This window comes from Tauraco erythrolophus, chromosome 16, assembly GCF_009769465.1.
Source record: "Tauraco erythrolophus isolate bTauEry1 chromosome 16, bTauEry1.pri, whole genome shotgun sequence".
NCBI lineage: Eukaryota > Metazoa > Chordata > Aves > Musophagiformes > Musophagidae > Tauraco > Tauraco erythrolophus.
The window spans coordinates 7627336-7642444 of record NC_141480.1 but is presented as its reverse complement, the minus strand read 5'-3'; the positions used below and the strand labels follow the sequence as shown (position 1 = coordinate 7642444).

The 15109-nt window shown below is 42.2% G+C and overlaps 1 protein-coding gene across 5 annotated transcripts in view; it reads right to left on the bottom strand.

The window, feature by feature from the left end:
* The window catches only part of GRIA1 (glutamate ionotropic receptor AMPA type subunit 1), a 124344-nt gene that overhangs the window by 36025 nt on the left and 73210 nt on the right, over nucleotides 1-15109 (bottom strand). For 4 of the 5 annotated variants that reach the window (XM_009986288.2, XM_009986289.2, XM_009986290.2 and 1 more), the window contains 5 exons: nucleotides 8850-9011; nucleotides 7571-7738; nucleotides 3836-3940; nucleotides 1572-1682; nucleotides 407-613 (listed from right to left, as the gene is read on the bottom strand). In XM_009986288.2, the coding sequence (XP_009984590.1) occupies nucleotides 407-613; nucleotides 1572-1682; nucleotides 3836-3940; nucleotides 7571-7738; nucleotides 8850-9011 (753 nt within the window). The remainder of the gene's footprint in view (nucleotides 1-406; nucleotides 614-1571; nucleotides 1683-3835; nucleotides 3941-7570; nucleotides 7739-8849; nucleotides 9012-15109) is intronic. The other variant, XM_086621416.1, reaches the window with a different exon arrangement.

Below are 15109 nucleotides of genomic sequence, written 5' to 3'. Positions count from 1 at the left end.
AGTGGCTAGAGAAAGTAGTCTAGTCCTACTGTTCAGCAGTCATATGCTGGGTGTTTGAAATCTTGTCCTTTCATTCTGCCATTATCCTGCATATATAAAATAGAGTAAAATTTGGAGATCCTACCCATGGGAAAGTTTGACCTTTCAATACTTGTTCTTCCAAAAATGGAAAGAAAATGAATCTTGGAATAGTTGAAAGGAAACATTTTGACATTTCCATAGGCACAAAATGTGCTGTCTCTCCCTAAATTAAAACGCTTTACTTGGGTTGATTATTTTCATTATCAGAGCTGCGGTCCTCAAGACAGCTCAGGCTGATAGAAAGCGGGGCTCCTTTTTACTTTAGGGCTTCGGTGTGTCCTTAAGTACCAAGAGGTAAAGACAATGGACAAAGTTGGAAACTCACCCCATAAACGAGTTCTCCCACCATGCCGTTCCACGTTTTGGTGTCGGGGTCCCGGGCTCCGTACTTCCCGTCTCTGACAATCTCCAGCCTGTAGTGGTAGCCAACATGCTTGGCGATCTCAGCAGCAAGCTCCACACAGTAGCCTTCATACCTCTCATTGCCTTCAAACTGGTTGGCGTTCTTCTTGAGCATCACATATGGGTCTTCCTAGCACAGAGAAGACCAATATTGAGCCATGCGGCACATTCTAGAGCTGCACATCAGGGGCTCAGACTAGAGCTCAGTGTGCAGCTTCTGGTCTCCTTGCAAAGCTCTGGCTTTGTGTTCCTGCACCAAAGGGCACGGTCAACATACAATGGGCTTATTTTAGAAGGTACGAAGTGTGATTTTTATTGTGGCGTTTTCTATTTATTCGTGCAGAATATGTGCGCAGCTTCTGCAGTAATGGACCTGAGGGAAGCGGAATAGCTGAGGGAATTTGGGTAACAAACCTTTCAGTGCAGTTCTGCAAGGGATATTTAGTGCATCTAAGATGTGAATTTTGAAAGGTGTCTCTGCCTATGTGGGCACAAGTAAAATCAAATCTGCTGGACACGAGAGAGCCTTGAGATATTTAACTCAGCCTGAGTATTGTGTCTTCTCTGTAGAATCCTAGTAAGCGTTCGACAAACAAGTTAGTAAAAATTTGTGTTTCTGCAGGGTAAGTGTATACAATGACATGATACGTGATACCGTACATTATGGGGTACCTATTATTCCTTCACGATTATAGTGGAGATTTGTTTTTAAAGCTATGATTCAGCCTTTCTGCACAATACAGCTTATCCTTCCCAAAATTACAGCCCCCATTCCGTGGGCTAAATACAAAGCACAGGTATAATGTTCCTAATTTACCTATGCTGATGTCTCTACTATCTTGTCATAATCTTTTGTATTTTCTACGCTTAAGCATGAGAGCTCTTTAATACCTATTTAATTAGCCACAGCAATTTTCAGATACCTTTATGGACCCGGCAGGAAACAGCAAGTGCTGTTATTATTATTGTTGTTATTGCCATTATAAAAATGATATAGTAGAAAGGAGGGCACATGAGGGGGAAGAGGGAGTCTGCACATCAGGGAGATGGGGGAGAGGGAGAGCTGGGATAGCAGTCACAGCGCTTACTAGGATAGTTGTGACTATGTAAGTCCTGTTTTGGAGGCTTGTAGACTCATTGCCGCTTTGAGTATCTATGGCTGCTGGAACCAACTTCTCATCTTCATTCCAATAGCCAATCTGCCAAATACAAAACCAGGATATCTCGTTCATACCTCTTGGTAATATTAACCAAGATACAGTAACAGGGTCATCCAAGCAGGGTCAGCTCGCTCTGTATGTTCATACCCAGCCAGAGATCTCCTCTCCTGATTCTTGATATCTTTTGCCAGGAGGACCAGGAACTCCCCCATCCCACCATGCCTCCAGCCTGAAAATAACGTGCATCATACACTACAGTAGTAGAGTGCTTGTATGCACGTAAAAACATTTGCACATGGTACTGGGGGATTTTTGCCATTCCCTGCCTCACCCCTACGCCAAGAATTCACACTTCCCTGGTGTGATTTCTGAATGTTTTTCTAATGGTGAGCATGTCTGCTGTGTGTCCAGATGCTACAGGGTGATAAAATGTTATCCTGCAGCTGAAAGCCTGCGTGAACACAGGATTGACTCTTAGGACATCTTGAGACAACAGGACAAAAAAAATCAAGTGAGAAAAAAAACACAACCCTGGCCAATGTCAAAAAGTTTTGGGTTATGAACAAACATGAATAAACTGCACAGTCATAATAGGACAAACTCTCATGTTAAATTGTGCTTATTAATAATCAGGGATTAAGGCTGATCTATCACTGCTTGCAGGTAGAGCAGAGTGCCATGAAATATCACTAGAAAAATCACTGTTGAGGTTATCCACTTTGAGGGCTTGATTTCATAAGAGGTTTTCCATCACCTCATGTAAGTACGAAGTTGCCTAAGCTCTGCTCATGTGAAAGGAATTTCTTATCACAGTAAAAGGAAAAAGGTATTAACACAGGGCACGACCAGGAACCTGTTGATGGCAGATTAGAGATCATAGCAGCTCAGGGGAAAAAAAATATACACAGGCTTCACATCTCTCTCTATTGAACAGCCAAAAAGAAAGAAGAGTGAGGAAAGAGCTTCCAAAGCTCTGCCCTAGGGCAACATAAATGGAGACACATATGTTTGTTTCCCACCTCTAACCTGATGGGTCCAAGACACAATACGCATCATGGTAGTGATGTACATGTCTTCCAAACAAATATCATTTCTGTTAGTAAATACACAGCAAAATCAAGAAATTTAGCCATTCTGTTTCTTCTCCTCTAGACTCTCTCCAGATTGCCAACTTCTTGAAGTTCAAACCCCCAAACTGGACATAATACTGCATATGTCCTCTTATGAATACCAGGTAGAGGAGGAAGACCACTTTGGAGGTATGTAAAATGACACTTTGTTTATTTCTCAGCGAGAAACTTGCCTTTTTCACTTTACTGTGGTGGGTTCTGACCTCACATTGGCTGCTTTCAGGTGTAAGTATGAATTGAGGGTAGGGGCTGTAGATGTGAAACTTTCACTATTTGCAGTTTTTCTTAGTTTCAAACAAGTATTTTATTTTTGAGGGATTGAGGAGGTGAAGAGGGATTCCAGTGAATGCCTCATTCCAAAATATTTAGTAGCTCTCCTTTGTTGATGGAATAGCTGAGTTATGCTTTGTTCTTCAAATAGGTAGTATCTGAAGTGAGACATAAGCACATGGAGTCAGATTTTCAAAAGGATTCGTGTTTCAAGGGCTCAGCACCTCTGAACAAGGCCGGATTTTTCGAAGTGCCTGGGATATAGAAAGGGATCAAGACTTCATGACAGTACAAACGTCTGTATAGAGATCAGGACGTGGTTAGTAGTAAAGCTCTTGTCACTTCAAGGAGAGCAGAATTAGGTCAACATAAAGGGTTCACCTGCACTGGTTAGGGCAGACAGCTTCTGCCTGGCTCTGCCTTGGCTCATCCTTGGAAAAGTAAAGTGGGAGAGCAAAAATAGACAGTCGTGTAGCTGGGCTTGAGCCAAAGTGCCCTGCCAATAGCAAGACTGAGTGGGCCAAGCTTTTACTATCCTGGAAATCCCTGCCCCACAGCTGAGATGCTCTTGTTGCTCTTGATAACCCCTTCCATATGTTGCATTTTTTTAGTAATATACTATAAGTTTTCCCTAGTGCTTGGCTTTGCTCATGCAGAGAGCTGGGAACACACTTATGGTGACTCCACATGCAAGCTTTCATGAACAGAAACGTCTGCTGAGACCTAGCCACACTGTAACTCGAACACCGGGCTGGTGTCTGACAGACGATCTCAGGCCACTCTCTACTTTACCTTTCTGATTCCATCATGTTTCATCTCAATCACATGGAGGGTGTAGTTGGTCCTCCGTCCCTTCTCGTTAAACTGAACGTTGCCAGACAATCCTTCAAAACGGACCTTAAAGACATACATATCAATGAGGAGAGCAAATTGGTCAGCATCCCATGCGGTGGTGATTCAGTGGCAGTAAAAGGCGAGGGGAGGAAGGATGGAAAGTACAGTCATGTCTCTCAGATGTGTGCAGGGGCGACAGGACATCTGTCTGACACTGGGCTAGCTTACGTCCGCTCTCTACTGTGTGCTTGGCCATGTGCACAGTCTTTCTCTCAACTTTCTTTTATAAACCTTTTCTCTTAAAACTTAGTGGTCTATTACAGAGCTCAGCGATGCATAAGAGATGGATCACACGTGTGGGCCCATCACCTCTTGGGCTGTGACAGTGAGCTAAATCAGCTCTGACCTCCTTGGGTTTTGTATTTGTTCCTGTTTTCTAAATCTGACTTGGATCAGGACATGATAAAGAATTTGTCAGTCCAAATCAGGAACTGTGGTTGAAGAAAATATGAAATTGTGGCCACAGCTCCCAGCTGCCGCCTTTCGATAGAGAGGAGTCTATCAGTTAACAAGTAAATTTAATTATCTCTGCACCAGCCTAATAAAACCTGACAATTTAGTATTGTAAATGAGATTTGCATAGGAAATTTTGAATCATAAATGTCTGCTGATAACACTGCCGAGCTGAAGAGCATTGCTCAGGCATCACATCCTGCTTCCTGAACTTCTCTCAGTGTGGCCATTTGACTTGCTGCAGAAGTGCCCAGCCTGGCATGGAAAAGGGCTTCCAACTGAGGTCACATACAGTGTGTGGGAATCAGGCAGCGGGGACCAGGAACATGGGAAAAGGAGTGCAAGTTTGGGTCACTACAGAGGCCACGTGGAGAAGTACTCATGCCACTGGATTGAGAATTTTGTTTTCAGCCTTTCTGCTTGCTGTGGAAAAATCTGTTTTCTGTGCAACTGAAGTCTTCCCACATGCAAAATGGGAACAGGTATTTAACTGCCTTTTTAAGCACTCTGAGATCCTCAGAATAAAGTCCCATAGTGAAGACATGAGGATATATCATTACAGAGGAAATCTGTTACTAATCTGCTTAAACCGTGTTTGTTTTCCACCTATTATGGCAAAGGTTTGTCATGAAAACAAACATCTGCCAGTATTTTCAAGTCAAGAGGTATTCCTGGTGACACTTGAAGAAACATGCTTTTCCCTTCTCACAAGACACAACACACCCATAAAAAATAAACACACTCGAAAAGCACCATTGTTTTAAGTAATCCCATGCCTATTTTTTTCACGGCCCCTTTGGTTGTCTTTTCAGGTCCTGACCAACTCTGAAGCTCGGGTCACAGGTGCTCATGCTTTGTAGCTTTATACGAGCTAAAAGACAGATGTACAACACCAGTTTCTTTTACCTGAATGGCTGAAATCTTAATTCTGTGATATCCATGTGGCACTGAAAGAGCAAAAAGGATCTCTCCCATCCACACTGAAGGCTGCAGCACAACTTTTCCATCATGTACCATCCTCTGAGACCCCCTCAACCACTACAAAATGTAGTGAGGACTGATTTCAACAGTGCTAAGCACTAGTGAAGTCAGGTGGAGACATGGAGCATTAAAGTGCACTTGTGTTTAAGACATGGGCATGTGGTTCTGCTGGGAGACCCGGAGGAGAAGGGTGCTATTGTGGCCTTCTGGTTTATAGGGTTAGTCAGCAGCTAGGGACTAGCAACCTACATACTAGATGTGGTAACTAAATAACATTAACAAAAATATCTGCCAAAAATTTTCATAAGCTTTTCAAAGTACAACTGAAACCTTAGTGTATTGGTTTAAAGCAATATTTTGTGAGTATTTTCCTGGGGGGAAAAAAAAAAAGTAATTCTCTTTAGTAAAAGCATACATTTTGCTGAAATGTGTTAGACTTCTGTTTTTGAAAAATTGCAGAATGTTTCAAATTGCTTTTTGTCTTTGCTGCTGCCATCCATGACTGCTTCCTACACTAAACAGAAATAAGGCAATCCAGGAGCTTATTCCAGACGTTAGAGTAGAAATAAGTAGAGAAACATTTTGCTTTTAAACATCTTATAAAATTTTAGGCATTAGCCAATGAGAGGTGAAGAGAAAGCACACTGTGAAGAGCTTTAAGAATTGCCCTAATTGTGAGTCCTTACAGAAAGGATAACTCAAACCTCCAATCTAATCATAAGTTCTCCTATTTCCATCTGCTTCTTTCTTGCTACAACACTAAATGCCTGATGATTATCAAATTCATAGTTAAAATTTCCCTAGGAGACTTCTTTCCCTGCATGTTTCAGAGCCTTTTATTTTGACCATCACACTTGAACTGGTCAAATCTTTTGAAATTTGTAATTTTTCAGTGGTAAAGAAACAACTTTTGCAAATGTTCTTCATATTTTTTGCCCCAAATCACTACAGTTGAAAAATTAAGACTTCTGAAATCGTTTTAATGAAGAGATGAGGAAACTTCAGGGGAGATTTTCCAACGCACACATAAAATTATATTTTATAGCTGTCTAATTTTTATGTGCTGTTCTCTTAAATTCAATAAAGGAAAATGCTTGAGAACTCATTGCTCATCAGAATACTTCCAAGTATTTCATGTTTATTAGGTAACAAATCTCCCTAATGCATCAAGGAGGCTGATTTTATTATAAGGGTTTGGAGAAGCTATGACAGTATTTGCCCAAGGTCATACAGAAAGTCAATGACAGGCTTGGGAAAAATTGAATCCAAGCAATAAAATCAAATCAGATGCAAGATTTGGTTTTAAAGGAGTTGTTGGTTGCCAGTAAGCCAAAACAAAACCAAAACAAAATACTCAGGGAAATTTACATATGATGCAAATTAACCAAATTAATTTTGTTCTTCTTGCCTTCTTCAGTTAAGGAAAGAAGATGGGATAAGCTATATTTGGATAACACTGAACTAGCAGGATTTGCAAGGAATCCATCTATTTTTGTCTCAAAAAAGAAAAATGTTAGAAATTAATGTCAGTCTTGAAATTTAATGCAATTTTGAAATGTTCTACCTTTCTAAGTTTTTGATAAGAGTGTATTATTTTTCTCTCTCACTGTAAGTTTCATGTAGTATTTTTGTTTATTCAAAAATCTAAATTTTTATGCAAGATGAAAAAGCAAGATTATCAGATTTAAGGAATAAACTATCTAAATGGCTGTTACTAAGACTTTTATGAACCCTCACAGTATGAAACAAGCTATAATCCGGGCTTTGAGAACATTTTGATGACAGCCAACACATAAGGCAAAATTCACATGGTTTCAAGCTTCATTAGCAGTCTGAAACTGAAGCTGAGTTCACAGGGAGTCAAAGGATTTGCAAAAAATACGGTCTGAGCAGGTCCCTCTCTTGGGAAAGGGAAGATAAAAATAGGGACCCATGATTTTATGGGATAGTACTTTGGCTTTTCCATCCCAGAACTTCAACAGACATTAGAGAAGGCAGAAACATCTCAGACAGTACCAGGAAAAGCAGTTTGCTGGATGGATCCCTGAACTCTTTAGGAGACCTGGCTCTAATCTGAAATGATCAGTTCTTTATCCCAAACAATTTGTTTGAGTGTTTCTGCTGCTAATCATCCCTCTTCCTCCACCCACAGGCTACGTTTAGCTGCCCTTGCAGTGCAGATGTATTTGGGTTTCAAACCTGCTGCAGTGCTCTCTGGATGTCGATGCCTTGTCCCCAGGGCACGGCCGGGTTGGCAAGGCAATCCCCAGCATTGCCACGACGGGAGATGTCGATCCGCTGCCTCCGCAGGTTCTGAAACGCCTCAGCCATCACCCGGACCCCATCGTATGTTAGGGCTGATGTGTACTAGAAAGAGAAGAGGAGTTGTACGTTGTCTGTTAGGGTGAGCTGACCTTGGGCATGCTATACTGGTTTGCCTCACAGCAACTTTTCAAATGATTTGTCCTGTTCTCATCCTTCCATCTACAAAGTTCAACAGCCTCTTGCTCCCTGTAATCACTACTGTCCTGTTACCTTGTGCAAGTTGGTGCCTTCTCCCTCAGAGGATGGGAGATACAGATTCAGATTCAGATTGAATTCTCTGAAGAGGACTCAGACTTAAGTCATTCATCCGTCACCTGAGTTTTTGTGTTTAATTAGAATCACTGACCTGAACTTTTAAGGAAGACATTATACAGTGTAAATATGAGAGATGTGAAATCAAGCAACAAGTGACTCTTTCTGGTCACCGATGGAGACTAGAAAACTCTACTTCCATGTGCAAACATTCTGCAAAAGATCAGTTTATTCAAGCAGAAACTTGTATAGAAACCAGTGTAAAACTCTTGGCATGAACAGTAACCATTAGAGTTAATTCTTTTTCCTATGAGCACCTAATGATTTATTTGTTTGCAACTTTCTTAAACCAATACTTCCAAAGTTGACATTTCTATTGTTGAGTGTTTGTCACAAGTGTATTTGTTTTCAAATGCCAGATAGAAAAAAAAAACAACCTTTTTGCCCACCCCTTGACAGGTTCGGAGTCTTCTGACTGTTAGGAATTAAAATGTATTTCCCCTCTGTTGTACACACTGATTTGATATGCTGAGAAAGAACATCTGGAAAGACTTTATTATCACTGGATGTGTAGTAAACAAGTCAAAGGTTAAGGAGTTAATGAGACTTTTTCTTTTATATCTACTGAACACGATGAGATGTTTAATCCTTAGCTTTAAGGAGGGTAAAAACTGGGAGACTGAGTGAACACACTAACTCGTGTATTTCTTAGTAGACAGCAACTACTGCCTAGTTAAATTTAGATAATGTTGAGGCACCTGGAACAGATAATGTTCATAGTTATATTAAGTGATAGGTTTTCAGAGTGAGATTAGAGAGCTTTGTGTGATCACAAAGAGGTGAACATAACTTAAACTGAGCCAGATGGACCCTAAATTAAACGGGGTTTTATACCACTTGCCTTTGGCCTTTTCCAGTCCACACGAGGATGCTCCCTGGCATCATTATTCCTCCACTGCTGCATGATCCTGGCAGGAACAGCATCTGTGTAATTCACCAACTGGAAGCCGGTTACATTGGCTCCGCTCTCCTTGAATTTGGTCAGGTCAATATCCATGAATCCCTAATACAGGAGAGAAACAGGAGAAGCTCATCAGAGGAACACACCTCTGGGTGGCTAAGAGGATTCCTGCCTATCTATGCATATGGGAGTCAGCTTAGGAAAAATCTCTTCCCTCTGCAAGGTAAGGTCCAATTCAAGAGAGGTACCACCTCACTGAACACGCAGTGAACTTGCCTTTCTCACAGGCTCTGAGCTGGATGTTTCCTGCAGTCTCCACCCAGGGACACAAATAGTCATATTAATAACAGCTCATTTGCAAGAAAACTAGCAGAATAATAGAAAACTATATCCTGAAAAAAGCTTGGATGAAAATCACAAATTTCTCACAATGCATTAGAAAGAATTATTCACCCAGCTCTGACTTTCATGCACTCAGCTGCCAATGGAGAGGCTACTTCTTTTCAAGTCAAAATTTGTAGGGAAAAACATATCTTGAACAATGAACTTTCTGCAGATCAAGAAGTGGTGAGTCAGCCTGCTAAAGGAGCCTGTCTATTAGAAAAGAGAGGTTACTTGGGAGAAAAAATAATTTGGGAGAAAAAAAGAGTACTTTTTGGACTTCAGATTACTAATGAAATACAGTCCTTTCACTTCTTTGTTGTTCTTCCCTGCCTCTTGCCCACCGCATGTGATGAACACAAGTGCGTGAATACACATGTGCATTGGGGTGGCATTGTAGAATTAGTCACTCCTGTTGAGTCAGAGGCAAAAAATAATCAGAGATACACTGCAAGCAACATGGAGAAGAGGTCATTTTTTGGTGTCCCAGCTTTGACCCTATCTCTTCAGCCCTGCTGTTAGGCAAAACTGTTTGCTTTGCCTCCTTGCTCAAAGTAGGTGTTTGAACAGAGGCTGTGTCCTCCTGCTTGGGCTGTTGTGTGCAGGACAGGATGAAGTCTGCTGCTTTTTCTTTTGGAATATAAACACAAGAGATGCAATTATTTTCCCTAGTACCATTAGCAGTCATAACGCGGGAGGGAAAATGAATGATGGGTCTATGTGCAACACAATCACTTGAGCAACAGAAGAGATTGTTCGAGCTCTGCCTTCCCTCTGCCCTCTACCACGTGCTGCTGGTGCGTGTTCTCTGCAGGCACCTTCTCAGCCTACCACCGGGTTTCTCTCCCCTACTTGCTCTCAAACATATGATGATGATGTGAGTTAAAAAAGCCAAGTCACACTATTCCTATGAGACACCGCTCAGGTTCCCAAAACGGTGCTCTCTGTGCATAGGCTGGGGGAGATAATTAGTTTATTAACTTCCAAGGTCAGGATCAAGCTGTTAGATGGAAACCTGTTTTGGGAACAGACAGCTTGCAAGGAAAAGACTAAATTGCCCTCTGACATCAGCATCAGACTGAGGGAGTCATAAGCGATTCAAAAATGTCTTTGAAGACTTTCACACTTTTCTTCCGGCTTTTTGTAAGCAATTTGGCATCCACTTAGGAGGCTGAGGATTGGATATAAGTGTACAGATGCTCTAAATAGATGATTTGTTTTGCTTCAAAGTGCAGTGATTTAGGCTTAAAAAAAAAGTGATATTTTTTGAGTGTACGTATTCCTCAGAATGCTGGTTAAACCCACATCAATCTTGTTTGTAATTGCTAGCGTAGGGGTTTCAGAAAGCCAGAGCTGTGATTAATGAATAGGAAATGCAGTGGGATAATTGTCCCTGACATCTTAATGCATTTCAGGCCAAGTGGTTTTTGACACACACAGCTCCTAAGGTTCAGTAAGAGGGACCTCACAGGTTGCCAACTGGTTATTCATGGCTAGAACCAAATTACACTGACATTTTGCTCCTGGGAGGTACTCAGGGGAAAAAGATCTGTCAAAAGAAACTACCACACAGCAACTTGAAGTTTGTGCCACCAGCTCCTCCTTGGAAGGCCTACAAAGGCATGAAGAAAATTCCAAGTTCACAACAGAGTATGAGTAAGATGTCTGGTGTCTTTAGCCCCCTCAACAAGCAGATTTAAATAGGAAAAGTCAAAAAAAGATGATGGAACCAGTGATGAAACAGCAGCAATTGAAAACACCTTTACTGTTTTCCCCAAACCATTCTGAAACTTAAGCAAATATTCAACAATATTCATTGGGATTCATTTTATACAAAATTTTAAAATAATCTGAATAGACAAAAGGAATTATTTCTTCCTGAAGATTGTACTACTTTTTCCCCACGGATTTGTGACACAATTCAGGTTCTTTAAAAAATGTGGAGACATCTAAAGATTTTCCAACTGTTTAAGGCAGTTGGGACCGTAGAGGACATAATTAACCTTGAGTATGTCTTTGCATTTTGGCATTTATCAACTGCTGAAATAACCGTTTTCACCTGTTATCCCTCCTCCACATGCCCCTGTACAAGGTCGGTATAGCAACGGTCCTAATTACAAAGGCATTTTAATCACTGCACCACTGAAATCTGCTCAGAGCAGGTCTGGGTGATACAGCAGCCAATGAAATGGGAATACCAGAGGTCAAATATTGTAGAAAATAATTCCCAGAGGAGGTGAATTCTTGCTGGCTGTATAAACATGAATGTATCAAATGTTATGCAAACTGTCTTGTGAAAATGATTCTATTGACAAAGTGGCATCAGGAATTAAATATGCTTATCTGTCTTTCTGGCATATCAGTCAGTTCTTGTAGGAAATAGGAGAATAGGAGAATTACAATATTTGCAAGTAAAGAAGTCATTGATCATCTGTCACCTTGTACTAACTATAGCCACATGTTGCAGAAAAGGGAACTTTCGTTTCATTTTCAGTTGGCCATATTTGGAAAAAAGAAAATATTTTCTTTAAATGACTAAGGAAAGACTGCAACCCACTACAGAGGGGAAGTGGGCATGTTTTTGCAGCAATGTTTTGTATCAATCAGTCTGGGAAAGAACCAGCATAGAAATGCTTCCCTTTGCCATCCAGTCAAGTGCAGAAGGAATTGAACAGTGTTGGAACGATATACAGAGGTCCCATGGAGTAGTCAAACAGTTTTGAAACCATTACAAAAACTTCCCAAAGATTACTGGGAAAAGCTTGCTTTGCAGCGACAGCTGGAGCACAGTGGGCTGTTCAGGGAAATGAGCTGAGCCCCTGTCATTTGATGATATGTGACTTTCTTTGAGCTCTTTAGTCCTGAACCATTTGGGATATATCTGTTGGACATGCAGGTATCTGGCTTCAACCTTCCTACACAGCACTGTCAGTCCCCTGGGGAGGAAGAGAAGGGATACAGGAACTCATGCTCCAGGCATTGCAGAGCACCCTTGGCAAGGCAGGCACAGCAGGACCCAGAGGCAACATGGAGCTCCCCAAGGCCCCAGATAGAGTCAGTACCCAGGACACAGGTACTCTGGGAGGCACAACACGTCTGCAGGCATAGTTCTCTCTGGGAACCATCAAAACCAGGCTGGAAGGGACATCGCATCAGCCAGCCCTCCCCCTGCCCTACAGCAGGATTAGCTGTCCTTTTGATTTAAATTCACTTCTCAAATCATCTTAGCAAACCGGAGAATACGGCCTCCTGCCTTGCGTGTGCCTGGAAAATGTCTGGCTTTCTCTGAATGCCATCGAATTAGCAGGCTGACGATAAACCACAAAAATCTGGACCCATCCGTGCTGACAGGCTGAGGCAGCCTCCCTCCTCCACGCCTGCTCTGACTCACAGCATCTGCAACACACAGTTCGAGCAACAGCCAGGCTCAGTTCAAGGGAGGAAACTTGCTCTTTAGCCCATACCATGGACTGTTCTCTCTGCATTAATGAACCTCATAAAGTGATTACACGTGGAGTCCTGCTGCTGGTAAATAATATGGGCAGCTGCTACCAACCTTCATTCCTTCAAATAGAAAACAGAACAGTGCTGGGAAGGGTTTTTTCCTCATTGTGTTTTCCTTGCTGCATCTGTTCTTTATGCTGTTCTTAAACTGAGAACATTTTTCAGCCAAAGGTTGTTTTACTGTCCCAATCGCTGCCTTGGTTGCTGAGAGAGGTGTCAGCAAGTCACGCATTTATATTCCTCTCCACTGCTTGTGGGCTCGATCATCAAAGGAAATGCATAATGCACGAAGACTGATGACTTGAAATGGGCCTCATGAATCCATCTTGATTAACTGGTCCACAAAGGATCTGCCTTGAAAAGAAAGTCCCCCAGAAATGAGCCAGCTCCTTATTTATACCCTGAACACCACAAGGAGCCAAGACATTGAGTGGGCAGCGCAGACGGCTGTCAGACAGCGTAAGGAAAGCCTCCTTCCTTTGCGCGTGACCCTCCCCAAATCTGCCAGCACCACTTAGTTCCCCGCAAGTCTCCTTTCCCCCATCGGATTTCACTGCCTCACCATCCTAAACCTCTGCCTCCTCTCCCCACACTGATGACACTGGCTGACATTGCTCCTTCTGGGACATCATCCCAGACCACGGGAATGCTGCAGACAGCCTTCCCTCCGTACCCGGACATCGACAGGGAGCTGGTCACTGCCCTTCACCTTCAAATTCTCTCTGTATTTCACTAAACTGGTATTAATTACTGGCACTTGCCCTGCAGAGTACCTCCTGCAGCACACTCGTGCCTTTGAAGCTGCGGTAAGAGGCAGCGAGGGCTGAGTTCTGGGCAGGCTGCAGCTGATCAACTTGTAAACCTCCTCGCAGCCCAGCTGCAGCCCAGCTTAAAATCTCCGTGCCTTTACTCTGTCTTGTTTTTTTTTTTTTTTTCCTGAGAGAAAGGACATTAGAGAGTCTCCTTGAAGACTGCCACATTTCTGAGAAACACTGTTGTTTTCTCTCCTCCCTCTGAATCTTGTGAGCCCTCCAGATCTCCCCCTGAGACCAGCAAAGCTCGTCTCTGAATGAGGAGATGGAAAATGCTCCTTTCTCTTGAATTGTCTGGAGAAGGCTTGTTGGCTGAATCTAACACAGTCCCCTCACCCCAAGAATGAGCGTTAGGTTTTTTAGTCCCTTTCTGTCTGGGATGAAGACTGGAGTGTATTTTTTTATGGTTTTTTTTCTGTGGTGTTTTTTTTTTTTTAATGAGTTGCACAATGAAATACTCCTTTTTAGTCAAAAAATATTTAAGCAATTCACCCTGAGCTTGGGTGGGTTCCACAGAAACCTGTGGCACCATCGGAAAACTGACCCAGCTCTCCTTAGATGCTATCCATGTATGGCTTGCAATGCCAGACTCCTTCCCACTAGCATACTTTATGATTATAAGAAGCTTTGCAAAGCAAAACGATTGCTTCTGAATGGCTGTAGATCAGTGGAGTGAATGTAAAGTGGCTCCTGTCATTCCAAGGTATGCTGGTGTCTTCCTGCAGGGAGCAAGAAATCGAGTGTTTCCAGGCGGAGCATCCCTAATATACCAAATTATGTTCAAGCTTGACTTCTCCAGAGAAGCATCATTCCTCACTCCCATCACTTTGTATTAATAAGGAAGGTACGTCAAAAAAGAGCCCATCTGCTCAAGTCTCATTCCCGCATGCCTACCAACAGCAGAGGCCTTCTTCTCTTCTGCAGAATTATTAATATGTCAAATCTCATTGTGGCAGCAAAATATGCAAGTCCTTGCTGTAATATAGAAAAAAGTGAAGAAGAAAAGGAAAAGAAAGTTGGGAAGAAGGGACATTTTCAGACAGGGTCTCAATCCTGAAGTCTGTTGAGTCTGTTTTGTCCTGGTCTATTGGTGCAAAGCAAACCAAGTCAGGTGAGGATCCAGGCTTCAAGGACATCGGGCTGGAGATGACCAGTAACTTTTTTTTGGTATAGCTCTACAGGCAGAAGATTTTCTTTGTGGTATTATTTGCATCAGCCTTATCCTACCACTGCAGCACATTCTGGATATAAATGATCATACCCATCTTGTCGGAAAGCTCAGTCTGGGCAGAGGGACAGATGCTCTAGGTAGATGTTTGTGCTCTAGAGAGCTTTCAGAGGAGAAGCTGATTTAAAGGTTTGGGAAGCGTATCATATAGTGACAGATGCCAGGACTTCAATCAAAGATATGATTAAGGGATGACCTGATCACAGTTTACAAGGACCAAAATGTCAGTAATAGAATATTTGGTCTAGCAAACAGAAGCATAAATCTGACGGAGG